The sequence below is a fragment of the Thamnophis sirtalis genome, unplaced genomic scaffold (genome assembly GCF_051295495.1).
Source record: "Thamnophis sirtalis isolate CommonGarterSnake01/CBP01778 unplaced genomic scaffold, rThaSir2_p1.2 scaffold_3, whole genome shotgun sequence".
Lineage (NCBI taxonomy): Eukaryota > Metazoa > Chordata > Lepidosauria > Squamata > Natricidae > Thamnophis > Thamnophis sirtalis.
The window spans coordinates 30,493,034-30,520,987 of NW_028261383.1; the positions used below are offsets into that span (position 1 = coordinate 30,493,034).

A 27,954-nucleotide genomic window follows, 5' to 3' on the forward strand; every position below is an offset into this window, starting at 1 on the left:
CCAACCCCCTGCTTAGGCAGGAAACCCTATAGAACCTCAGACAAATGGTTATCCAGTCTCTTCTAAAAAACATCCAGTGTTGGAGCATTTACAACTTCTGGCGGCAAGCTGTTCCACTGATTCATTGTTCTAACTGTCAGGAAATTTCTCCTCAGTTCTAAGTTGCTTCTCTCCTTGATTAGTTTCCACCCATTGCTTCTTGTTCTACCCTAAGGTCCCTTGGAGAATAGTTTGACTCCCTCTTCTTAGTGGCAACCCCTGAGATATTGGAACACTGCTATCATGTCTCCCCTAGTCCTTCTTCTCATTAAACTAGACCAGTTCCTGCAACCGTTCTTCATATGTTTTAGTCTCCAGTTCCCTAATTATCTTCGTTGCTCTTCTCTGCACTCTTTCTAGAGGCTCCACATCATTTTTACATCATGGCGACCAAAACTGAATGCAGTATTCCAAGTGTGGCCTTACCAAGGCATTATAAAGTGGTATTAACATTTCATGTGATCTTGATTCTAGCCCTCTGTTTATGCAGCCCAGAACTGTGTGTTAGAATGATGATTCATTTCTCATTTTCCTTTCAAAATTTAACTTCTGGGGCACTACAGCTGTGACAGGAAATTACTTTAATGCTAATATGGAGACGCTTTGCATAAAATGAATTTTAAATCATTCCAAAATAGCAAAGGAAGAGTCCTGTTGTTAACTTAGACAGAAAAGGCCATTAATGCAGGTGCATGCAGGAATCAATAGGATGCCATGCAGAGTTGTGGGTGGTGTCACAATCTCGTATCTACCACACTACATCATGGTATTTTATGTCCTGGATCTCTCTATTACTCCTGAGGAATGGACAGCCTTATTTCTGCGCTCACCATAATCACCTTGGTGTGATTGTAGATAAAGTAGTGAGTTTCTGATTGTGTCCCAGAGAATTCAGCATCAGCTCACTAAGAATGATCTCCGGTGAGTTGGAGTCTTGATTTGGTCAAAAAACTATGTATCAGCCAGCCTTTTTCAATCTGCTCCTCATTAGAAATGGTGAACTTAAAATTCTCACTGGGTACAAGATACAAAGCACCCAAATTCAAAATACAAACTATAAAATGTTGGGGAACAAAAATCACAAGCCAAGCCCCATAAAGTCAGAATATATCTAATGTTGCAACATACACCAAAGTATACCATACATTGCTGTATAATACAATCAAGTAACAAGTTTTCCACACATCAACAGTGAATTTCAAATGTATCAGAATACTATACAGATTAACAGAGTTGGAAGGGTCCTTGTAGGTCATCCAGCCCAACCCCCTGCCCACGCAGGAGACCCTGCACCGTTTCTGACAAATGGCAGTCCAATCTCTTCTTGAAAGTCTCAAGTGATGAAGTTCTCACAACTTCCGAAGGCAAAGCTGTTTCATTGGTTGATTGTTCTAAGTGTCAGGAAATTTCTCCTTAGTTCTAGGTTGCTTCTTTCCTTGATTAGTTTCCACACATTGCTTCTTGTCCTGCCCTCAGGTGCTTTGGAGAATAGTTTGACTCCCTCTTCTTTGTGGCAGCCCCTGAGATATTGGAACACTGCTATCATGTCACCCTGAGACCTTCTTTTCCTCAAACTAGACGTATCCAGTTCCTTTGTTGCTCTTCTCTGCCCTCTTTCTAGAGTCTCCGCATCTTTTTTTATATTGTGGTGACCAAAACTGGATGCAGTCCTCTTCCTCCACCTCCTTTTTGTTACCTTTAATCTAGCCACCCATTCCAATGAGTATATTATAATGAATATAGTGATATGTTTCCTCTTGATTGTGGTCCCTGGATGAATTCCCCAGGTCAAACGTCGTTTATATAATTATTCTATTGGGGGGGGACACCCCATCTTATCTTCATAGTGACCCTGTGAGGGAGGTCCCCCAAATCAATTTCAATAGGAATTGAATCTGGATCTCCATGATCCAATCCAATAGTCCAGCTGTTAGCCTAATACAGTCTATGCATGTGATGGTTAAAATATTTTTCTTTAGACTTATTTTTTAGCTTTGGGATTTACTCCAACCCTTATGCTTATTTTTTTTTTAAATGTCTTGTCTGTCACCCGGGGTCATGAGACTGCAGTGGGCTCTAAAATGAAGGTACTTTCCAGCATTCAAGAGCCCAGACATTCCCTGACCTAAAGTGGCATAGGAAGAAAACAACAGAGGAAAGAGAGGGGTGGAAATAATGGGGAATTTGGGGCACTGCTGCTTTTGAGTTCAAAAGCCGTTGTGACTCTTGTGATCTCATGTTGTTGGCTGAGTTTGGTTTGACTTACTTCCAGTTTAGCTCTGGGCAACAAAGCTCAGAAAGGGGATGGGAAAAGAAAGAGAGAGAGGGGGAGGGGGGCGAAAGAAAGAAAGAAAGAAAGAAAGAAAGAAAGAAAGAAAGAAAGAAAGAAAGAAAGAGAAAGAGGGAGGAAGAAGCAAAAAAGGGAACAAGAGATGAGAGAAGGAGCGAAGAATGGATGGATGGATGGATGGATGGATGGATGGATGGATGGAAGGAAGGAAGGAAGAAAGGAAGGAAGGAAGGAAGGAGAAAGAGAAAACAAGAGAATGGAAGAAGAAATAGAGAGAGGGAGAGAGAGCTACATAACCTGCTTTGTGTGTGATCAGTCTGTTTCCCCATTCCCTTAGGCTTTTTTGTGGGGGCTCTTGACGTGCTATCTGGAGAATCCTGGGAGTTGAAGGTCACACATCTTTAGGATCCAATCTGGGTTGGTTACTGGGACTAGAGGTTTAGTCTTCCAAGTTTTGGGACTTGTGCTGGAGCCCATCTTCAGGGAACTTCTGTCTCACCATCCTGGTGAGAAAGAGAAAACTCTTGGTGAGAGAGAAGCTCCCTGAGGATGAGCTCCAGCATGAACCTGGAAGCTCGTAAGACTAAACCTCTGGTCCCGGTGACTGACCCAGATTGGACCCAGATTGGATCCAGATTGGCAACATTATCCTGGGACACGAATATTCACCTTCATTTGTCACACAGCTTTAAGTCGTCAAGCTTGAAAAACACTGGTCTGGGACTTCCTTTAAAGCATTGGTGAAACTGACAAGAATCTCCCTTTAGAAAAGGACTACAAACCCTGGAGGAAAGCAAGAAGTGCCTGGATTTTTTTTTCCTGTCCTTTTCTCTTTATCAGGGAGTCCTAACTTTTAAAAAGTATGCCTTTGGCTTAGAACTGAGACGGGGTAGCACAGTGGTTAGAATCAGTGGTGGGATTCAAAAAAATTTACTGCCAGTTTTGTGGGCGTGGCTTGGTGGGCATGGCAGGGGATGGTTACCACAAAATCCCCATTCCCTCCTGATCAGCTGGGACTCCGGAGGCAGAGAATAGATGGGGGTGGGGCCAGCCAGGGGTGGTATTTACCGGTTCTCCGAACTACTCAAAATTTCCACTATCGGTTCTCTAGAACTGATCAGAACCTGATTAATACCACCTCTGGTTAGAATGCCGTATTGCAAGTTAACTCCACCCATAACCAGAAGCTCGATCTTCACCGGCTCAAGGTTGACTCACCATTCCATACTTCCAAGGTTGGTAAAATGAGCACCCAGATTCTTGGGGGTGATATGCTGACATTATAAGCTCATAAATTATAAAGGGCAATTCATAGCAACTAGTCCGCCAGGATGAGTTGGCAGCAGTGAATTGTCCCATTCTGCTCTGGTGCTTTGGAGAATAGGTCTATCATCAAGAAACATAGAGAGAGATGATAGAGGTAGATAGATAGACAGACAGACAGACAGACGGACGGACGGACGGACGGATGGATGAATGGACGGACAGACAGACAGACAGACAGATAGATACAGTAGATAGAGAAATATAAATGGCTAGATGATAGATAGATAGATAGATAGATAGATAGATGGATGGATGGATGGATGGATGGATGGATGGATGGATGGATAGATAGATAGATAGATAGATAGATAGATAGATAGATAGATAGATAGATAGATAGATAGATAGATAGATAGAGTAGATAGAGAAATATAAATGGCTAGATGATAGATAGATAGATAGATAGATAGATAGATAGATAGATAGATAGATAGATAGATAGATAGATAGATAGATAGATAGATGGATGATAAATAGATAGATGATAGATAGATGGATGGATGATGGATGGATGGATGGATGGATGGATGGATGGATGGATAGATAGATAGATAGATAGATAGATAGATAGATACAGTAGATAGAGAAATATAAATGGCTAGATGATAGATAGATGATAGATGGATGGATGGATGGATGGATGGATGGATGGATAGATAGATAGATAGATAGATAGATAGATAGATAGATAGATAGATAGATAGATAGATGATAGATAGATGATAGATAAATGGATGGATGGATGGATGGATGGATGGATGGATGGATAGATAGATAGATAGATAGATAGATAGATAGATAGATAGATAGATAGATAGATGTAGACATGGAGCTTTTATTTTAGAAATGCTCTCTAATTTATTATATGTTGTTTTAATCTATGTCCTCCACTTAGTTATAAGTGCAAATTAACTACTATTGCTGCTGTAGTATGTAGACAGGCAGGCAGGCAGGCAGGCAGGCAGACAGACAGACAGAGAATAGAATTGTTTGCCTTTTTATCTACCATGGGGAAATGCTCTATTTATCTATCCTAAATTCCCCATCTATTTATCTATATAGACCAGCATAGTCAATACTTTGAAAATGTGGGCAGAGATGGGGGCCCTGGGCACTTACTTCATTTCCGTTCTGTCCGATGTGGAAGAAAGGGGATTTTTGCTGTTCCCAGTGTTACAAGAACAATGGGAGTCATTTGCTCTGGGAACACTGGGGTTCTGAGTAAACATGCCTGGGAATGTGCTTTTCCAATGAACAGGGCTGTGAGCGAAAGGAGACACTGAGCTGCAGAATGTGTGACTTCATCTTGCACTTACATTAGAAGGAAGAAAATGTCTAATCATTACAGAAAGCAACAGTGGAGAATTATGAGTTTATGAGTTTATTATTAACCTTCCAGTTCTTATTGACTTAGAACTTCTAGCTGCTCCTTGCAATAGGTAGAATTGCAAGTTCCCTAACATTGGGAGTGCATTATTTTGAAAAATTGCACAAGCAGAAGAAGAAAAAATAGTTGTGGTAGAACCTTTGGGCTTTCCTTGGCTCTAAGATGACCAGGGAGCCACACTCAACATAACAGAACAGAATAACAAATTTGGAAAGAACCTTGGAGGTCTTTTAGTCCAACTCCCACTCAGGCTGGAAGCCCTATACCATTTCAGACTCTCTTCTTATAAACCTCCAGCGTTCAAGCATTCACAACTTCTGGAGGCAAGTCATTCCACTGATTAATTGTTCTAACTGTTGGGAAATTTCTCCTTAGTTCTAATCTAGGTTGCTTCTCTCCTTGATTAGTTTCCACCCATTGCTTCTTGTTTTGCCCTCGGGTGCTTTGGAGAATAGCTTGACTCCCTCTTCTTTGTGGCAGTCCCTGAGATATTGGAACACTGCTATCATCACATTCACTGTGAGTCAACCAAAGATCACTTGGATGGGAAAGAATGTCATCCAAAGCCTTCAGATGTTATACTTCCTGAGCTTTGTTGTCTCCTTATCATGCCCACTACTATTGACAATGGGGAAACAGAATATAGGGGGCCACTAGAATAACTGAGATTTAACTTATCAACAGGAAGTGCCAAGATAATGCAATTAGATGGTGAAGAAATTGAAGTAGAGGTAGTTCTCATCTTATGACCGTAATGGAGTCTGCCCATCATGATCATACATCATGACAGCTGTAATGTGTGTAATGCGAACTGATTTTACAATCTTTTCTGCAGCGGTCATTAAGTGAACACTGTTAGGAATATAATTCTAACGGTTGGGTTGGCAATATATAAATCATGTAACAATGCTATACCTGTTTCTTTAAATCATACTGTAAAATGTGATTGGTTGCTGTTTTCCTCAATTGGACATAAGAGGGAGCCAGAATAACTGTTAGCTCTCTGTTCGTTAGATGCTGGGCTGATCTGATCTGAGTGTTTTGGAAGCTGGCTGTTAGAAAGTGCCATGAGCTATTGTAAGTTTTGCAACTGCTAGCAAACTTTGAGTTCTGAACTGATTATATGATACTGGACTATGTTATTTGGATTATCCCTTAACTGAAAGACGTTAATGACTGACTGTCCTATCTGCATATGACTTGGACTGTTTGATGGACTCTGATATACCTCTATTTCCAGAAAGTAAAAGCCTATTTAAACTGCATTGTCTCTGTACGCTGGTTTGTGTGTTCTCCAACACAACTCTCACAACATTTCTCTGAACGTACTCGCTCTCCCAACGGGGAGCTTACCTAACAAACACTATTCTTATTAAGCAACTCAATAGTTTGCTGCAGGCATGATTTTGCTGAAAACCAGACCTAAGTTCCAGTTTTTGGCAAAACTATTGTAAAGTGTTGTCACGTCACTGCAGGAGGCCGCAAACAGCCATAAGTGTTGTTGCCATGTTGCTAAACACTGGTGTTCCGTCATCTGACTGTGGGTGAGGATGGAATTGACCATTGGTACTTCAATCCCAGTCCTTAATAGCCCCAAGGTAGGTCTGTTGAAACTTTCAATGGTTGCTAAGCAGCTGGTTATAAGTCAAGGAACCTGTAATTGCAGCCTTTTCTTCTCGGTCTAAAAGCATTCACAAGGATGATGACTTAACCATCCCCATAGCAAACCATTGGATTGCTTAATGACCATAGTGTTCTCTTAATGACCGTTGCAGAAAAGATAAAATGAGCTTGCTGACATTCAAACTATCATGACTTAAGACCATGCTGGATTGGCTCCATCAAGGACTATCTGTACTTCAACTTCTTCACCATCTACTTGCATTGGGGTTGGTATTGCCTATTGATGTAGTTAAATTAAATCTCAGTTATTCTAGTGTCCTAGTATCCATGTATTAAACAAGATATATGTTACTAGGTAGGAGATAAGACAGGTGTAGACAAAGGATTAAAATGCAGAGCCATCCCAGTGACAATTAGTCTCAGAGCCATGGTTTCTCGGTTGTCATATTTGGGCTGCAAAACATCAACTGCCAGAAAGGTTGGACAAAGAAAAATTGATGCCTTTGAATTATGATACATGGAAAACAGGGTTGGAGACCTTGGACCAGGAGAAGCATCAAATCATTGACTTCATAGCTGACGTAAAATTAGACTGCTGCCTGGAAGACTGATAGTGAAGTTTACAGCTTAGATCAAGAGTGCCAAACTCAATTTCATTGAGAGATGCCTCCAGTTTGTGTGTGCCTTCAGGGGGCTGGGGTGGGTGTGGCTGACTGCGTGGGGGTGGCCAGATTGACATCACTCGTGTCAGGGGTGCCAGTGGTGGCCTGAGCACTGTGCCAGCGAAAATGGGCTCCTGTTGTGGCCCGCCAGCGGACCTGGTGGCAGACTTAGACATTGAGGAGCTTGGGGAGGAACACAGGCCAGTCCTGGAGCAGTGGTGGGTTTCAAAATTTTTTAGAACCTCTTCTGTAGGTGTGGCCTGCTTTGTGGGAGTGGCTTGCCAGCCATGTGACTGGGTGGGAGTGGCTTGCCAGCCATGTGACAGAGTGGGGGTGGTTTGGCAGTCATGTGACTGGGTGGGCGTGGCCAACTTGTAAAATGTGGTGAAACTCACTTATCAACGCTCTTGCTTAGCAACCAAAATGTTGGCTCAGAAACTCTGGCATTTGAAGCACACAAGTCTTAAAGCTGTCAAGTTACAAGACCCTTGCACCCCTAACCTTTAGGGGAAAAAAACCCCAGGGGTGTTCAAACTTGACAGCTTTAAGACTTGTGGACTTCAACTCCCAGAATTCCTCCTCTCGCTCTTCATCTTGATGATGTGCGGACCGGCAGGGGGAGGGAGCTGGAACAGCACTGTAGATTTGTGGAACCTCTTCTATAGAAGAGGTTAGAACTGGCAGGAACCCACTCCTGTTTTGTGACCTTCTGATGACAATGAGGAAGCCAGGTTCATTTAAGAACCATGTTACTATTTAACGACTGCCGTGACTCACTCAGCAGCCCTGGCAAAGAAAGGTAAAATGGGGCAAAAGCCCACTTCACTGTCTTACTTAGCAACAGAAATGTCGAACTCAATTGTGGTAAGTCAAAGACTAACTCTCCAAGGACAAGTTGATAGAGTTGGAGTTGGAGAAATCAAACACAGTAAAAAACAACAACTGATGAACAGAAAGCAGGATGGCTATATGTCATTGTTGATGACACAAAGATGGATTTGTAAGGATCCAACAAGCAGGTCTACCAAACAAAGGATCCAATGGTGGGCTTCAAAAATTTTGCTACCGGTTCTGTTGGCGTGGCTTGGTGGGCGTGGCAGGGGAAGGTTACTGCAAAATCCCCATTCCCTCCCGATCAGTTGGGACTTGGGAGGCAGAGAATAGATGGGGGCAGGGCCAGCCAAAGGTGGTATTAATTTACCGGTTCTCTGAACTACTCAAAATTTCCACTACCGGTTCTCCAGAACCTGCAAATATCACCTCTGAAATAATCATCCTGAGGTCATGAAGAACCAAAAACATTTTTTTAAAAAAAAATCGGGACAATGCCACTGCTATTCCTGTCCAAATTAGGAAAGTGTGACCTCCACATAAAAGCTATGTGATTTGGCAATAGCTGAACAAACGTTATGCCTAAATGAGGTTTTATTTTCAGTTTTGAGTTTAAAGAATTTTATCATTCGGAAACTGACTTCCTCCGCCCCAAAGTTGGAATTCCCCCACCCATTGCAGCTTCCACTGATAGGCAGTCTTAAACCGCCCACTTTTTATTCTGACTGCATCTTTTTAAGAGAGGAAAAGGTTAGTCTTGATTTTGCCTGGAAACTTATAAAACTTCAGAAAGAGAGATGTTGAACAATTGAAGGCCTGAGCAGCCAAAAATGAGGTATGTCTCTGGGATGGTCAAAATGACTTTTTGAAATGCGATTTGGGGTGGGTGGGTGTCTATAACATTTTAATAAAATTTATGTTAAAGAGGTGACCAAAGGAAGAGAGTGGATATCAGCTGTTCTAGGAACAGGGATACTTAATCCTAGAATATGTTACGTTACTGGGACTCAGTCTAGAATAAGGACCGCCAAACTTGGCTACTTTAAGATGTGTGGACTTCAACTCTCAGAATTCTGGGAGATGAAGTCCAGAAGCTTTAAAGTTGCCAAACTTTGGGTGAGATAAAGAATATTTGTGCACCTGCAGAATCCTTTCCTTCTTTCTCTACGTACCTACCCACAAGTGATGAGTATAGTTTTCAGACTAAAGGAGGTATTGAATCGGGATGAATGAAAAGTGGTGCCTCATAGTAATGCATTTAGATCTGCAGATTTTTTAAAAAATATACGAGCAAATGTCTAATTAGGTACCTTTACTGAAACACCAGTGTGCCCCTACTTCCTAAGAATAACAGGGGACAGCAAAATCCATTGTGGCACATTAAAAACTATCACATGGCCCCTGATCTTATTGTATTTGGAACTAGAAGCCTTAAAGTTTAAAAGAACACCAAAAGTGCTTTGTTGTTGTTGACCTTTGAGAAGTTGCTTTAAAATAAAAACATTCCTGTTATTTTAAATATAGTGAGACTACATTGAGTTTCTCCAGTATGTTCTAAAGGATTTTGGTTACTTGTTTGCTTTGAATGTTTATAGTTTTAATATTTTTACATGGTTTTTATGTTGTTCTTGATTCTTGATTGGACGAATCAATTGATTGGACGAATCTTGGGATGGGATAGGTAGCTACACTGTATAGATGATGATAGATAACAGATAGATATCTGATAGATGATGATAAAGAAGATAGATAGATAGATAGATAGATAGATAGATAGATAGATAGATAGATAGATAGATAGATAGATAGACAGACAGACAGACAGACAGACAGACAGACAGACAGACAGACATGATAGCTATATGATAGATAGACAGGTTGATATAGAATTAGTAGATAGCTTTTATTTTAGAGATGCTCTCTAATTTATTGTAATATGTTATTTTAATCAATCTCCTGCACTTAGTCATAAGTGTGTATTAACTACTGCTGGTGTAATTATAACTATATATAAAGTATACATGTGGGGTTATAGTAAAGAAACCAGGAAATAAAATAAAATAATAAAAACAAAGAACGAAAGCTGCCTTAACAATAATAGCCATTCACAAAAGAATTGCTTCTCATGACCCAGATGTTCCTTCACTGGTAAACTAATTCACAGGATAGAATGAAAGGCTTTGTTGCCTGCTCAAGCCACAGGAGATGTGAGACAGATTCTATTACAATGTTGTTGTTTTTTGGCTTTCATATACGTACATAATTTGAAACTCTTGCCATTTTGTGTGCAAAGATGAGTGATCAGAAAATTAGAGTCTTCATGTGGCATGTTAATCTAGAACATCTCCGTGGATATTATATCTCGGAGGCCTTGAGTCATGTTATCATAGTTTATACATTAAAAATGTTTTAGGGGAAAATTTACTGAAACAAAGCTTCAGGATAAGATCAACGAATGATTTTGTGCTTTGTTTATTTATTTATTTATTTATTTAGATTATTCATATCCTGCCTGTATTATTTTTACAAACTACTCAAGATGGCAAAAATTTCCAACACATCTTCCTCTCACTATTTACCCAATACCATGGACTGAAAGAGAGAGACTGAGCTAAAGTCACCCAGCTGGCTTTCATGCCTAAGGCGGGACTAGAACTCACAGTCTTTTGCTTTCCAACCAGGTGTCTTAACCACTAGACCAGTGATGGCTAACCTTTCTGTCCTCGTGTGCCCACACCCACAATGCAATGCGCCCAGCTCCCCTGCGCATGCCCATGTGACCACCACCACCCCTGTGCTCCCGCTGCCCCCGCTGCGCAAAAATTTTGGCAACCGGTTCTCTGCCCAATTGCTGGGCAGGCCTACTCCGCCTCCTGCACCATGACAGGGGTGTGCGTTGTCACCCTTCCCAGGCTCCGGAGGCTCATGACTCCGAGAGGGCGAAAATCACTTCTCCTGGGCTCCAGAAGCCAGAAACAGGCCCAATTCCAGAACTTGCAGGAGGCCCATTTTTCACCCTCCCAAAGTATCCACGTGGGTCTTGACTTACCTGGCATCCAAAATGGGCTCCGTGGAGAATCCTGGGACGAAAAGGAAGCCCGGGGGGGGGGGGGGGGGCTGCACTGCACCTCCTGTGAATGCGAGTGCATCTCCCCCATGTGCTGCAGGGACCCGAAAATCAGCTAGCTAGCGGAGCTGACCTAGGCGACGTCTCACGTGCCCGCAGAGAGGACTCCGTGTGCCATCTGTGGCACGCTTGCCATAGGTTCGCCATCTTGGCACTAGACTAATTGCCCTGGTGTGTCTGTGTTTGTGAGTGAATGAGTGAATGAGTGACTTGGCAAGAATGCAGAAACGGTTTGCCAGATCATTCTCCTCCTGTGACGGTTTTCTGGATGAGCCTCAAGCTCTGGGATTTCTTGAATTCTTCCACCTCAAGTACCAAGTAGATGCAACACAACTCTAAATCTTCTCCAGGAGTTGGCTGAAGTGGCAAAATTGAAGTGGATACTTCGATTAAAGAAAAGAACTTTAGTTTCCACATGGAAACCGCTTCTGAACTTCATGCTTGATGTGGCAAAGAATGAATATCTGACTGGGTTTTAGCGATTAGATTGATAGATCTTTACAGAAATGGCTTGTTCATACTATTATGAAAAGGCAAAAAGCGGTGATTTGATCTTAATTCCTTATTTTACTGTAACAGAGAGAGTGGAAGTCAATGGGTTTTTTCTTTTTTCTTTTTTCTTTTTTTCTCTTTCTTATCTTTCCTCACCCCTCTTTCCCTTCCCCACCCCCACTGCTTTCCTATTTACTTTGTATTCTGTATTTTATAACACTTGATAATTCAATAAAAGGTGTTGACAGATAATTCAATCTTCTCCAAACCCTTCTAATGTCTTGAGACCAGAGGCCTCAAGATTCCCTGGCACTCGGAAGGAAGGAGGGAAGGAAGGAGAGAAGGAGAGAAGGAGAGAAGAAAGGAGGGAAGGAAGGAGGAAAGGAAGGGGGAAAGGAAGGAGAGAAAGAGAAAAGAAAGGAGGGAAGGAAGGAAGGAAGGAGGGAGGGAAGGAGAGAAGGAGGGAAGGGAAAGGAGGGAGGGAAGGAAGGAAGGAGGGAGGGAAGGAGAGAAGGAGGGAAGGGAAAGGAGGGAGGGAAGGAAGGAAGGAGGGAAGGAAGGGGAGTAGGAGAGAAGAAACGAGGGAAGGAAAGAGGGAGGGAAGAAGTAGGACCGTTGTAAGATAAGATGGATCTATGGGATGTTAAAAAAGCAATCTTCAAGTATATTGTCAACTGTAGGGAAAAATTGTTATAAATACATATTAATAACAGTTATGAGATCATATAATTGTGAATGTATATATGAAATTGATAAAATAAAAAATAAAAAAAATTAAAAAAAAAGATTCCCTGGCACTCTTCATCCGGTTCTCCGCTACCAAGTAGAGGATAGTCAACTCAGGCTGGGGTTCAGTGACAAACAGCCCTACCCACTTAACATCTTATAGCGGAACAGAAGACTGATTTCTTTCAAACTGAGCTTTCCAGAGTCTCAAAAATGAGCCAACTAGGAGCCTCAAAAAGGCAGCCTGGTTCTTCCAGGCAGGCTTCAGCCCAAATGGAGTGATGTTGTTGTATGGATTGGGGAGATGCTACAAGTGTTTTTGAGAGGCCTCACTTGCTCCTACAACCTTAGAAATGATTCTCTTTTGCCCTGACCTCTGAGAAGACCCTCTGGTCCACCTTGTCCAAAAATTGCTTTTTTTTTTTCAAAAGGCAACTGGACTTTCTTGGGGTTTTTTTCTTTGAAAACATTTCACTTCTCACCCAAGAAGTTTCTTCAGTTCAGAAGTGAAACGTTTTCAATGGGAAAAAAAATCAAGAAATTCCAGTTGCCCTTTGGAAAAAGCAGCTTTGGGACAGCCATAACCTGGATGGTTGAGAATCTCCATAAAGCCCTGAGCCACCTTGTGTACCAGGTTCTTAATTCTTCCTCCCAAAACCCCAAAACACCCCACTAATATCTTTTTAAGAACTCACCACACATTTTACCCCTGGGGCTTCCCTGAGAAGTCTGGTTCTGACTGCTGAAAAAAATCCCCTCACCCCCAAATGTGGTATCATCTAGTGACCTAATGAGTGGAAAAAAATGTCTGAGGCGTCAGGGGAAGGAGAAGAAAAGGGGCATATGATTATGTGATAGGCAAAAACCTGGGGGAAGTCCAGGAAACTCAATTCACCTCATTCAAGGAGAGAGTCAGAGCTGTGCAGTTCTGCTGAGATGGTCATTTTAAACGTATTAATGAAATCATTGGGTATGTATGGGTAGTCGTCATTATAAGAACCCAATTGGGGCCAGAATATCTGTGGCGAGGGAGGGAGGGAGGGAGGAAAGAAGGAAGGAGCAAGAAAGCAAGGAAGAGGGAGGGAGAAAGGAAGGAGAAAAAGAAGAAAGGAAGGAAAGAGAGAGAAAAACAAAAAAGAAAGAGGGAGGGAGGGAGGAAAGAAAGATGGAAGGAAGAAAGAAAAGGAAGAAAGAAAGAGAAAGTAGGGAGGGAGGGAGGGGGGAGGGAGGAAGAAGGGAGGGAAGGGAAAAAAGAAAAGAAGGAAAGAAAGAGGGTTGGAGGGAAGAAAGAAAGAACGGAAAAGAAATTATTTTATAAAATTTAGATAAATTTTTATTGCCCATGTTGCAGTTAAGATTTAGTAGAAAAGGGCTATTGCAGAGAGGGAGGGAAAAAAGAAGAAAGAAAGAAAATCAGAAAGAAAGAAGGGACTAAGGAAGAAAGGAAGGAGAAAAAAGAAGAAAAAGAGAAAGAAAAAGAAAGAAAGTCAGTAAGGTTGAAGGAAAGACAGAAAGAAAGGCGGGAGGAAGAGAAGAGAAAAAAGAAAGAAACAAAAAGAAAGAAGAGGGAGGGAGGGAAAAAGTAAAAGAAAAAGAAAGGAAAGAAAGAAAAACAAACAAAGAAAGAAAGAAAAAAGAAAGAAAGAAAAGAGTGAGGAAGTAAAAGAAGAAAAAGAAAGTAAGGAAAGAAAGAAAGAAAGAAAGAAAGAAAGAAAGAAAGAAAGAAAGAAAGAAAGAAAGAAAGAAAAAGAGAAAGAAAGAAAAATTATTTTAGCAAATTTAGGTACTGCCCATGTCACTCTTGGAATGACTTGGAAATTTTAGAAAAATTTTATGGGGTCCTTCAGTTCTGAGAATGTTTTTACAGAAAATGCAATTACCAACTATTGAGAGAGGATTAAGTTTTCTGAATCTGCAGTTATATCCTCAAGCTTAGCTATTGTCTATTATTAAATAGTGGGATTGCACATTTGATATTAATTTTCCAATTTAGGCAGCTTTAGTACGTATATCCATAAATAGCACCTTTGGCTGAGTGGAGAGTATTAGGATCTAAATACAATAGAACTGTAGTATCCCGGGAAACAATTGTATCAGTTACACAGTTATGGAACGGAATGTCTAATAAAAACAGATGCAATCCTTTTTCCCATGCTAGGTTGACTTTATGGAGAAATCCAACATTAAAACTTGGGGGGGGGGGTTGTGATCTAGGAAAAAAAAATGGATGAAAGCAATGTCCACATACATGGATTCTCTCCATCTGTCCCTTATCTGGTCTTCAAATGATTGCACCCATTGCCGCTCTAACGGAGTCCTTCCCCCTTATTGCTGGTTGTCCTTTTATTCACTTTCCTCCCATGGTTTCCAGCATCAGAGCCTCCTCCAAAGAGTTGGGTGTTTGCATCTGGGTCCAAAGTAGAATCATTTGATCCTGCTCATTGTGCTTCAAGGGAGAACTCCGAGTTGATTTATTTAATGATACATTGGTTGGCTGGTTTCTTTCTTTCTTTTTCTTTCTTTCTTTCTTTCTTTCTTTCTTTCTTTCTTTCTTTCTTTCTTTCTTTCTAGTTCTTATTTATCTATCTATCATCTATCTATTTATCTATCTATCTATCTATCTATCTATCTATCTATCTATCTATCTATCTATCTATCTACCTACCTACCTACCTACCTATCTACCTACCTATCTATCATCTATCTATCATCTATCTATCATCTATCTATCTATTTATCTATCTACCTATCTATCATCTATCTATCTATCTATCTATCTATCTATCTATCTATCTATCTATCTATCTATCTATCTATCTATCTACCTACCTACCTACCTACCTACCTACCTACCTACCTACCTACCTACCTATCATCTATCTATCATCTATCTATCTATTTATCTACCTACCTATCTATCATCTATCTATCATCTATCTATCTATTTATCTATCTACCTATCTATCATCTATCTATCTATCTATCTACCTACCTACCTACCTACCTACCTATCTACCTATCATCTATCTATCATCTATCTATTTATCTACCTACCTATCTATCATCTATCTATCATCTATCTATCATCTATCTATTTATCTACCTACCTATCTATCATCTATCTATCATCTATCTATCATCTATCTATCTATTTATCTATCTACCTATCTATCATCTATCTATCTATCTATCTATCTATCTATCTATCTACCTACCTACCTACCTACCTACCTACCTACCTACCTACCTATCATCTATCTATCATCTATCTATCATCTATCTATCTATTTATCTACCTACCTATCTATCATCTATCTATCATCTATCTATCATCTATCTATCTATCTATTTATCTATCTATCTACCTACCTATCTATCTATCTATCAATCTATTGAGACTGTCCATAGTGAGGAGTCCAATACAGGTAGTCCTTGACTTACAACAGTTCAGTTCATCTCAGGGGCTGCCCAAAGAAGAGGGAGTCAAGTACCTGAGGGCAGAACAAGAAGCAATGGGTGGAAACTAATCAAGGAGAGAAGCAACTTAGAACTGAGGAGAAATTTCCTGACAGTTAGAACAATTAATCAGTGGAACAGCTTGCCTCCAGAAGTTGTGAATGCCCCAACACTGGAAGTCTTTAAGAAGATGTTGGATAGCCATCTGTCTGGAACGGTATAGGGATTCCTGCCTAGGCAGGGGGTTGGACTAGAAGACCTAGAAGGTCCCTTCCAGCTCTGATATTCTATTCTATTTAGTGACCATTCTAAGTTATAACGGCACTGGAAAAAAAGTGACTTATGACCATTTTTCACACTTATAACCATTGCGGTATCCCCATGGTCACATGATTTCCATTCGGATGGTTGACAACTGACTCACATTTATGACGGTCGCAGTATCCCGGGGTCACGTGATCTCCTTTTGTGATCTTCTGCCAAGCAAAGTCAATGGGAAAACCAGATTCATCTAGCAACCGGGTTACTAATTTAAGAACGGCAGTGATTCACTTAACCAATGGGCCGAGAAAGGTCATAAAACGGGGCAGGATTCACAAATTTCCCAGCTAGCAACATAAATTGCTACAGGGCGACCTGTGGCATAGTTCAGAGGTGTCAATGTTCTTCCCATCCTGCTTCTTTGAAGTCCAACTTTCCATTTCAGAAAGTGTCCCAGAGAAGACCATGACTCCGATGTTTTGATGTTAGTAGCTTATCTTTTGTTTGAACAATTGTTTTGCTTCCCAGCTGCAGCAGAACGACCTCTTCTGAATATTTAAAAGAGAAGGAAATCGAGCCACTCATCCATTTTGACAAGGTGGGTTTCATGTTGTCATGTTTTATAATTGTTGTGGTGTGTGTGTGTGTGTGTGTGTGCGTGCGCGCGCGCGCACTTGTAAAGATCCTTGACTTACAACAGTTCATTTAGGGACTGTTCAAAGTTACAACAGCACTGGAAAAAAGTGACTTTTTTAATTTTTATTTTTTTTTATTTTTAAACAAACAAAAACACAAAACACATACAACCTTCTTCCATTTCATACGGCATGTCGTTTGGTCACGAGATTTTGTGCGTCCTTTCCCTGGTCCCCGCGTACAATTATATATCGAATCACAAATTGTTCATTAGATAAACATGAGTACATTATTGTCGTACGTCAATTTTTCAACTGTAATTATTATCCCTTAATTTTAAACAAGATATTCTGAATATTGAATCCATACGTACATCATTTTGCATCAGTAGATCAACTCCAATTATTATTCCTACGTTTTAAACAACAGTTCATTTAAGGACTGTTCAAAGTGACAACAGCACTGGAAAAAGTGACTTATGACCGTTGCAGCATCCCCATGTTCACCTGGCTCTACATTCGGATGCTTGGCAATGGATCCATACTTATGACGGTTGCTGCTAAGTCCTTGTGCCTATGACTGTGCACTGCCTGTCATCCGTGAAGCACTCCTATTGGCTCCAGTACGCTGTCTGACTGGCGGGAGAATCCGAGGCGCCCCATTGGCTAATTGTCTGACAGCTCGGTGTATAAAAGAGCTGTCAGATGGCAAGGGTTCTTGTTGTTACTGTTCTAGTTGTGATTAAAGCAGTTCAAGCAAATCCGTCTCCAGGTCTTCCCTCAGAGCTCAGTCCTGTGCAGTTACTGTGTCTCCGGGGGGGGGGGGGGTGTTTCGTGTGATCCCCTTTTGCGACCTTCTGACAAGCAAAGTCAATGGGGAAGCCAGATTTGCTTAACAACGGTGTGACTAATTTAACAACTGCAGAGATTCACCTATCAAATGTGGCAAGAAAATGGGACAGAACTGGCTTAACAAATTTCTCCCTTAGCGAGATACATTTTGGGCTCATTTGTGGCCATAAGTTGAAAACTACCTGCATCTCACTCAGCAGCAGAAGTTTCTGACTCAATTGTGATCATAGGTTAAGGACTATCTCTGCAGAGGTGAAATCTGGCAGGTTCCGACAGGTTCTGGAGAACCCGTAGCAGAAATTTTGAGTAGTTCGGAGAACCGGCAAATGCCACCTCTGGCTGGCCCCAGAGCGGGGTGGGAATGGAGATTTTGCAGTATCCTTCCCCCAGGAGTGGGGAGGGAATGGAGATTTTGCAGTATCCTTCCCCCAGGAATGAGGAGGGAATGGGGATTTTGCAGTATCCTTTCCCCAGGAGTGAGGAGGGAACGGAGATTTTGCAGTATCCTTCCCCGAGGAATGAGGAGGGAATGGGGATTTTGCAGTATCCTTTCCCCAGGAGTGAGGAGGGAACGGAGATTTTGCAGTATCCTTCCCCGAGGAATGAGGAGGGAATGGGGATTTTGCAGTATCCTTTCCCCAGGAGTGAGGAGGGAACGGAGATTTTGCAGTATCCTTCCCCCAGGAATGAGGAGGGGATGGAGATTTTGCAGTATCCTTTCCCCAGGAGTGAGGAGGGAACGGAGATTTTGCAGTATCCTTCCCCGAGGAATGAGGAGGGAATGGGGATTTTGCAGTATCCTTCCCCCTGCCAAGCCCACTAAGCCACACGCACCATGCCACACCACACCCACCAAGGCACACCCACAGAACCAGCAGGAAAAAAATTGAATCCCACCACTGACAACCTGTACTAGCTTATTATGGGCATGAACAGGCTGGAACCCAAGTTGGCTGGGCTGACTCTACATGACTTGTATTTGTTGGTTGATTTCCATTCTTTACAGATGCCCGGTGGACAAGTGGAAGGAATCGTGCCATCTCAGCACCCGCTGCTTTGTAACACCCTGCCCCAGTTTGTGGGTCTGGACTTCCCCCTGGACCATCTGCTGGAGCAGATAAGGCCGGACCTGAAAATCAGGCAGCAGGTGGCTGAGTTGGAATCCCGCCAGAAGACCTTGGAGAACATTGTCTCAGTTCTGAGCCGGGAGCTGGCCAGAAAAGAAGTGTCCCCTGACGTCCGAATTGGAGAAGCTCTGGCCAGGATCCTCTGCCTGGAGGAGAAAGTAAGAGACGCCTTTTGGAAAGATCTCATGTCTCCCATGAGAACTTATAGAGTGGAGGTGGGGAATGATTGGCCCTTTTATAACTTGTGGACTTCAACTCCCAGAATTCCTGAGCCAGCCATGGCTATCTCAGGAATTCTGGGAGTTTGTCCACAAGTTGCCTTCTTCTTTTGTGACAATATCCATCATGGGACATTGGCGCTCATGTTAGCGATCCTATTTTTATCAACAGCCGCACGAAAAAGTGCCGTTGAGTTTTGTCCAAACCAGCCCCTTAGATTTTGAAGCCATGATCTTCTTCTTCTGCCTGGACCTCATTTGCCTTTGTTAGAAGAAATGTCCATCTGGGGTCAGTTCCAAGTGGGGGAGAAAGACACTGGAAACATGCTTGGAAAGGTGGTTTAATGGTGGACAGGACCACGTGGTTTGAAATCCCAGGCAAAAAAAAGAGCACCTGGGTGAGAGAGAGAGAGAGAATTATACCCTCTGTTGGGCTTTGAACCTGCTTTCTGTTCCGGTGGCAAGAAATGTATCCTGATTGGTTGTCAGACTCCTATGGGGCAGAGGTGGTGTTCAGCAGGTTCTGACCAGTTCTGGAGAACCGGTAGCGGAAATTTTGAGTAGTTCGGAGAACCAGTACATCCCACCTTTGACTGGCCACGCCCCCATCTATTCTCTGCCTCCCGAGTCCCAGCTGATCGGGAGGGAATGGAGATTTTACATATTTTCCCCTGCCACACCCACCGAGCCACGGCCACAAAACCGGTAGTAAAAAAAATTGAATCCCACCACTGCTATGGGGCCATGCAGGGGTAACTTTGTAGGTTGTCTCAAGTCCCAGGCTTGGTTGACTCTTGCTGGGTGATAGTCACGAAGAGGCTTTGACCAATTCCTATTATGGCTTAATGGCTTTTTCCTGGTTTGGATCTTGAGTGAGGGCTAACCCTATCACCCTGGAGCAGAAAGTCTTTTGTCTTGTAGATAAGACGTCCAAAGCATGCACACACCCGATTCCCCCCCTCCAAATCCAATGTGCGCACAGCCCCCGTGCATGTACCCCATGGTCCCCTGCATGCATGTGTGGCTCCCTAAATGTGTCTGTGCTCCCCACATGCACCATGCTCCCCCCATGCACCCCACACACACCCTGCACCTGAAGACCACCGGACCGGTGGGTGGCGCCCACGCATGCGCGGTGGAACTGAACTGGGGCGACGGCCATAGCTCCGCCATCACCACTTTATACTTTTTCTGTTCCATAGTTATTATCACTCACTTGTCTCTGTGAAGTAATACAATGTCAGGTGACTGAATTTAATTGAAGGTATTTTTCTTAAATGTTTCCACGTTTTCCTTCCAGGTAGAACAGCAAGATTCACTCTTGGCTCTGAAAGATGTGATGATCAGCAGCTTGGTGTCCCGGATCCAGGCCCTGGAACACACCAGCTACGATGGGTGTTTCCTCTGGAGGGTCCCCAGGGTGGGGCTTCGAATGCAGGAAGCTCAAACCGGCAAACGGCCTGCCCTTTATTCCCCCCGTGAGTGACCAAAGAGGGATGTGAATGGAAAGGGGGAAATTGGCTTGCTAGAACAAAAATCCCTGCTTGGTGGCTGTGGAGATTCTCCGTCATCCAGGTTATTGTTGTCTCAAAGGTGCTTTTTTTTTCAAAAGTCAAGTGGGTTGTTGTTTTCTCTTGAGGAAGAAAAAGACATTTCACTTCTCATCCAAGAAATTTCATCAGTTCTGATGGAAGGGGGATGGAAGGATAGGTACCGGCCAGAGGTGGCATTCAGCAGATTCTGACCAATTCTGGAGAACCGGTAGCGGGAATTTTCAGTAGTTCAGAGAACTGGCAAATACCTCCTCTGGCTGGCCCCGCCCCATCTATTCTCTGTCTTCCGAGTCCCAGCTGATCGGGAAGGAATGGGGATTTTACAGTATCCTTCCCCTGCCACGCCCACCAAGCCATGCCACACCCACCAAACCACGCCCACAGAAATGGTAGTAAAAGATTTTGAATTCCACCACTGGTACCGGCCATTGAGACTGACAGCAGGGGATGGAAAGATAATTCTGATAGGAGGATCTGGGGGGGAGGGGAGAAATGGAAGGATTATATTTCTTTGCAATGCTACTCCTTCCATTCCCCTCACCTGCAATCCTATCAGAAGCAGAGGGCAAGACAAGAAACAATGGATGGAAACTAATCAAGGAGAGAAGCAATCTGGAATTAAGGCGAAACGTCTCAACATTGAGGACAATTAAGCAGTGGAAACAGCTTGCCTTCAAAAATCATGGGGCCTTCATCACTGGAGGTTTTTAAGAAGACAGCCACTTGTCTGAAATGATATAGGGTCTCCCGCTTGAGCAGGGGGTTGGACTAGAAGACCTCCAAGGTCCCTTCCAGCTCTATTTTATTCTTTCCTTCCATCTCCTTGCCATCCAGCCTCCACTGTCAGTACCTATCCTTCCATCCCCCATGCCATCAGAACTGATGAAGTTTTTTGGATGAGAAGCGAAATGTTTTGTTCTTCCTCCTCCTCAAGGAAAAAACAGTCCAGTTACCTTTCAAAGAAAAATGCACCTTTCAGATGCTGGCTTTGTGGTTGACTTTCTGACAACAGTATCCTTTCTGTGGGCTTGCACTATGGGGAGACACAGGAAGATCCAGCCTGGGCATCCTGATGAGACTATAAAACTTGCAAATGCCTGGCCCTATTCAGAAGTAGGCACTATGGGACGCTGCCAGACACTTTGTTGATGCCACCGGGGTTGAAGAGCCTAGGAAGGAAGGAAGGAAGGAAGGAAGGAAGGAAGGAAGGAAGGAAGGAAGGAAGGGGAGAAGGAAGGAAGGAAAGAAGGAAAGAAGAAAGGAAGAAGAAGGGAAAGAAGGAAAGAAGCAAGGAAAAACAAAAGATGGACAAAGGAAAGGAAGGAGAGAGGAAAGAAGGAAGAAAGGAAAGAAAGAGAAACGATGGAAAAGAACAGAAGGGAAGGAAGGGAAGAAGGAAAAAAGATGGAGAAGAAGGGGAAGAAGAAAGGGAGGGAGGGAAGAAGGAAAGGAGGAAAGAGAAAAGATGGGGAAGAAGGGAAGGAAGGAAGGAAAGAAGAAAGAAAGAGAAAAGATGGGGAAGAAGTGGTGGGGGGAGGAAGGAAGGAAGGAAGGAAGGAGAAAAGATGGAGAAGGAAGGAAGGAAGGAAGGAAGGAAAGAGAAAAGATGGGGAAGAAGGGGTGTGGGAGGAAGGAAGGAAGGAGAAAAGATGGAGAAGGGGGAAGGAAAGAAGGAAGGGAGGGAGAGAAAAGATGTAGAAGAAGGGAAGGAAGAAAAGAGAAAAGAAGAAGGGAAAGGAAGGGAGGGAGGGAGGGAAGGAAGGAAAGAAGGAAGGAAGGAAGGAAGGAAGGAAGGAAGGAAGGAAGGAAGGAAGGAAGGAAGGAAGGAAGGAAGGAAGGAAGACAGATGCTGGGAAGCAAAAGTGCTTGTTCCTATTATTGTGTTTATTTCCAAAGTTACATCTGGGACCCACAGAATATCCCCTGGAATAGTAGAGGGCATCCTAGAGCCTTCAGTTTTGTCCATGGCCAAAATGCTATTGTCCCAGCTGCCATTTTATGGAGCAGGCAAATCCTTCTGGTGAAGGCACCCACAGAAATTAACTCTGAAGATTCCCATTTCCTTCAGAAAGTTTATCCTGCAACAGAATCTAGCGAAGAGACCCGTCGGTATTATTGTTCTTGCTGCTCTTAGCATCTCGTGTTTTCCTCTCCTTTGTGCTCCTCCAGCATTTTATACCGCCCGCTATGGCTACAAGCTCTGCCTGAAGCTTTTCCTGAATGGAGATGGGGCTGGTGCTGGAACTCACCTTTCGCTCTTCCTGGTTGTGATGAAGGGAGAATACGATTTCCAGCTGAAATGGCCTTTCCAACATAAGGTAGGATGAACTGGTGGTAAGGGGACATAGCATAGGAAGCTCTTTCCCTCCCTCAATTCTCCTGCCACCCGTTCTCCCAAACAGCAGCTACAAGTTCAAGAGGATTCTCAAAGTGCATACCAACTCTTTTTGGGAGAGTGCCATCCCCCAAAAAAGGGAAATGGTGGCTCAGTGGCTAAGATGCTGAGCTTGTCGATCAAAAAAGTTAGCAGTTTGGAGGCTCGAATCCCTAGCACTGCATAACGGAGTGCGCTCCCGTTACTTGTCCCAGCTTCTGCCAACCTAGCAGTTCGAAAGCATGTAAAAAATGCAAGTAGAAAAATAGGGACCACCTTTGGTGGGAAGGTAACAGAGTTCCGTGCGCCTTCAAAGTTTAGTTATGCCGGCCACATGACCATGGAGACGTCTTCGGACAGTGCTGGCTCTTCGGCTTTGAAACGGAGATGAGCATCGCCCCCTAGAGTCGGGAACGACTAGCACGCATGTCATCCCAATCAGGTGCAAAAGTCCACATCCACTCTGCCTTGCTAGAATTAGATTTACATCCTGACCTCCACAGCTCTAAGCAGGGTGGATAAAAATCGATGATTTTAAAAAAAAAAAACTTTTTTAAAAATTTAAATCAGATTTTTTAAAATCCCAATTTATTTTAACAAAATGTTTTTGGAGTGAAAAAAAAATCTATCTAAAGATAGTTTTCTACTTAAGATACGTTAATAATTTAGTTTATTCAGCATGAAATGGAGCTTGGTTATGGAGCATGAGGCTGTATATTCTGCAATATTTACATTTTTTGGTAAACTCGTTCAAAAGAATCTAAGCTCTGCAAGCTGAGATAACCACGAAATAAATCATAAGACAAAGTTCAGGAATATTCCTTTATCCCATTGTTTCGCAAATCTATGTACACCACAAACTGTACGGCTGTTTGAAGAGAAATGCCTCTGTAACACCAGACTAAGTGTGAAGAGGAAGGGCAAACAGTAAAAATGAAAGTGAAACCTTCTAAGCAGCTTATGAATGTAATATTAAAGAGCACCCGTCATTTCAGATCCATCATGGAAGCACCTGCTATCGGGCATCCACTCACCTGCTGCCTACCACATCCCTCACCTTATATTGTGTCGGTCCTGCATCACCAGCCTTCCAGTAAAATAAATTGCTTCTGCGCAAAATGGCGGCACCTATTACACAGCAGATAAATCCGGTTCAGGGGAGAGATGGGGTGCCCAGCCAAGTTACTACCTACTCGGCCAAACCAGTCCAAACCAGTAGGAACCCACCTCCGCAGCTGCCCCATTAAAATGAATGAGACAGAGATGACAGTTGCTCTTTAAAAATTATGATTTAAATCGAGTGGATTTAAATCAAGTCTTTTTCCTAGTGATTTAAATCAGCCCTGACACAAATCCACCCTGGCTCTAAATCAGTGTTTCTCAACCTTGGCAACTTGAAAATGTCCGGACTTCAACTCCCAGAATTCCCCAGCCAGCATTCGCTGGCTGGGGAATTCTGGGAGTTGAAGTCTGGACATCTTCAAGTTGCCAAGGTTGAGAAACACTGCTCTAAATTCTGATAGTGTCTCTTAAACAGCCATGCCAGAAATATACACTTGTCGTGAGCGCACAGGAAATCCTTGACTTTTACAATAGTTCATTGAGGGAACCACTAGACGTTACAGTGGCACTGAAAAAAGTGACTGATGACCATTTACAACCGTCACAACATCCCCATAGTCACCTGATCCAAATTCAGACACTTGGCAACTGACTCGTATTTATGACGGCTGCAGTGTCCCGGGGTCGTGTGATCACCTTTGGCGACCTTTTTATATGCAAAATCAATGGGGAAGCCAGGTTCACTTAGCAACTGTGTGAATAGCTTAACAACTGCAGTGATTCACTTAGGAACTGTGGCAAGAAAGGGTGAGGCCTATCTGTACTGATTATACTTAAGCCCGTGCCAATGGATGGCCTTAGCTGGTAGAAGTCTGCAGATTTTCTGTCACGCAGGTTGTCCCAAAGGTGCTTTTTCAGGAGGCAACTGGATTTTCTGGTTTTTCTCTAAAAGGATGCAAATGACCAGCTCTCTGCAAGGAATATAAATCCTTCCATTCCCCACCATCCAGTCAGAGTTTGAAAAAGCTTCTTGGATGAGAAGCAAAACATCTTCCAGAGGAAAAAAAAACAAAGTCCAGTTGCCTCCTGAAAAAGTACTTTTGGGACCTGGTAGCTTTATGTAATAAGTGTTAGTACGAAGACAGTTGAGCCCTCAGGTACCCTGAAATGCTGGGTTCTAGAGCTGGACCTTCTCCCACAAAATCACACCCCCACATTCTTGACTGCCTAAGCTAGTCCAGGTTACAAGTCATGGTCTTGAAAGACACATGAAAGTAATCTGGCCTACAGACAAGGAGACGTGTGGGCCCAGATTAATGCTATCTAGTTTAGTGCACGTAAATTGGTGCGCATCATATAATACGCAAAATATAGTGCATATAATTTCTCCCTCCTTTAAAATTTAGGTGACCTTCACTTTGTTGGATCAAGTCAACAACTGTCACATTTCCACCGTCTTCCGTTCCTTGGAGTCCTCGTGTTCATTCCAGCGGCCCATCAACGAAACCAACGTGGCCAGCGGCGTCCCTGAATTCTACCCCTTGAACTCACTCCACGAACCAGGTGCTGGCTACCTTCATAATGACATGTTAGCCATTCAGGCTGTGATTGACACAAAGGCTTAAACTAATGTGCGACCTTCATCTCAGATGTGAAGACCAAACTACCAACCCCAATGACGGGATGATCCAGAATGTCTGTCAAAAGAAAGAGGACACCGCTGCATTTAGGCGACAATTGAGGAAACTCTGTGGATCTTACTCAACCCCTTCTCTATTACCCATACAATAGCCCAGAGGGGTTGAAAGACTCCCTAAAGCCTGTGTTCCTAATGCAAATTTGAATCCATTAATTTATTTTAAGATCTGCATACCACAACCAGATCAGTGGCGGGATTCAAAAATTTTTTACCACCGGTTCTGTGGGCGTGGCTTTGTGGGCATGGCAGGGGAAGGATACTGCAAAATCCCCATTCCCTCCCCATCCCACTAACCTGCTTTCCAGCTCCGTTCTCCTGTTCAGGGCAACAAAAGATCAGCTGGGAGGCAGCGTGGGCGAGGCCAGCCTATTTGCTGGTTCTCCAAACTACTCAAAATTTCCGCTACCGGTTCTCCGGAACCGTCAGAACTGGCTGAATACCTCCTCTGAGCCGGATGGATATGCAGAACCTAAAATATGTTAAGAGTGAAAAGGAGATATAAACCTATTTCTAGTTTATAGATACAAATCCATTTCTAATGCTTGGAAAGGTAAAACTATTTCTTCTTCACATCCTTGGCAGAAGAGGTGGACCTATTGATGTTATGTTGATCATTAAATGTATTTGTTTTATTTCTTATTATGCATTGGTTTGGTTTTGTACTAATTTTTGTTATTACAGGCTGTCCTCAACTTACAACCACAACTGAGCCCAAAATGTATGTCGTTAAGCGAGGCATTTGTTATGCGAGCTTTGTCCCATTTCACGACCTTTCTTGCCACCGCTGTTAAGTGAATCACTGCAGGTGTTAAGTCATCTGGCTTCCCCACTGACTTTGGTTGTCAGGTCGCAAAAGGGGATCACCTGATCCCGGAACACTGCAACCGTCATAAATATGAGTCAGTTGTCAAGCGTCTGAATTTTGATCACATGACCAAGGGGATACTGCAACGGTTGTAAGTGTGAAAAACGGTCTTAAGCCACTTTTTTTCCAATGGTGTTGTAACTTCAAATGGCCACTAGATGAACTGTTGTAAATTGAGGACTACCTGTATTTATTATATTATTTTTCTTATTGGTTATTTTCTGATCGCTTTCTTTATGTGCCAACCAGCAGAGTTTTGATGCAACCATTAAAAAGATTGCTTCAGCTTTTTAAACCCAGCAAAGTCAGATTTTTCTCTTCAATGGAAATCATGTTCTGAAGATCTGGGGTGGCATTGAAGACAGCTGAACCAGAGGTGATATTCTGCCAGTTTGTACCAGTTCGCCCGAACTGGTAGCAGAAATCGCGGGTGGCCCTGCCCACCCGCCCCACCTCTATGGCATCCCATTTAGGCCCCTTTTGTAGCCAAAGCACATGCGCAGAAGGCTGAGCGTGCACGCTCACATTTGCGAACTGGTAGAGAAGGTAAGTGAATACCACCTGTGAGCTGAATCCATGCTGTTGTGAGACAGATCAATGGCGAAGGGACAATAAGGCAGATCTCGAAGAGTGGGACACAAGTTGTAGTGGTGTAATGGTTAAAAATCTGCTTCCTTTACCGTATTTCACGTGGAATTACTATAAATATGAGAACATACAAATGCAAGTAGATTAATAGGATTCCCCGTTTGGTGGGAAGGTAAGAGAGTTCCGTGGGTCTTTGGTGCATAGCATGCTGGCTATATGGCCACAGGAATTTTCTTCGGACAACACTGGCTCCCTCGGCCAAGAAACGAAGATGAGCACCGTGCCATAGAGATGGATACGACTGGACAGGGAAACCTTTACCTTTTAATATGTAGTCCTCGACCACAATTGAGTCTAAGCTTTATGCTGCTAAGCGAGAGAGTTGTTAAGTGAATGTTGTCCCATTTAACAACTGAAGTGAATCACTTCAGTTGTTGTATTAGTGGCACAGATATTAAGTGGATATGGCTTTCACGTTGACTGTCAGAAGGTAACAAAAGTCAATCACATGATCCTGGGGCACAGCAAGCGTCATAAATATGAACCAGTTGCCAAGGCATCTGAATTTTGACTGTGTGAGCATGGGGATGTTGCAATGGTCGTAAGTGTAAAAACCAAACATAAGTCACTTTGTTCAGTGCCGTTATAACTTTGAACGGTCACTAAACAAACTGTTGTAAGTTGAGGACCACTTGCACTTGGAAATGAACTGGCAGTTGGTGTAAGGAGTTTTATTTCTCTTTCTAAAAGAAAGTGGCTGT

General features: G+C 42.9%; 1 protein-coding gene across 1 annotated transcript; it reads left to right on the forward strand.

Annotated features, from left to right (window-relative positions):
* Positions 1-8,882: 8,882 nt before the first annotated feature.
* LOC106553904 (TNF receptor-associated factor 1) lies at positions 8,883-26,379 on the forward strand. Its single transcript, XM_087707778.1, has 6 exons — positions 8,883-8,993; positions 16,749-16,818; positions 18,714-18,992; positions 20,353-20,530; positions 22,775-22,923; positions 25,448-26,379. The coding sequence occupies exons 1-6, from the start codon at positions 8,989-8,991 to the stop codon at positions 25,664-25,666; spliced, it is 900 nt and encodes a 299-aa protein (XP_087563904.1). The 5' UTR covers positions 8,883-8,988; the 3' UTR covers positions 25,667-26,379.
* The last annotated feature ends 1,575 nt before the right edge of the window (positions 26,380-27,954 follow it).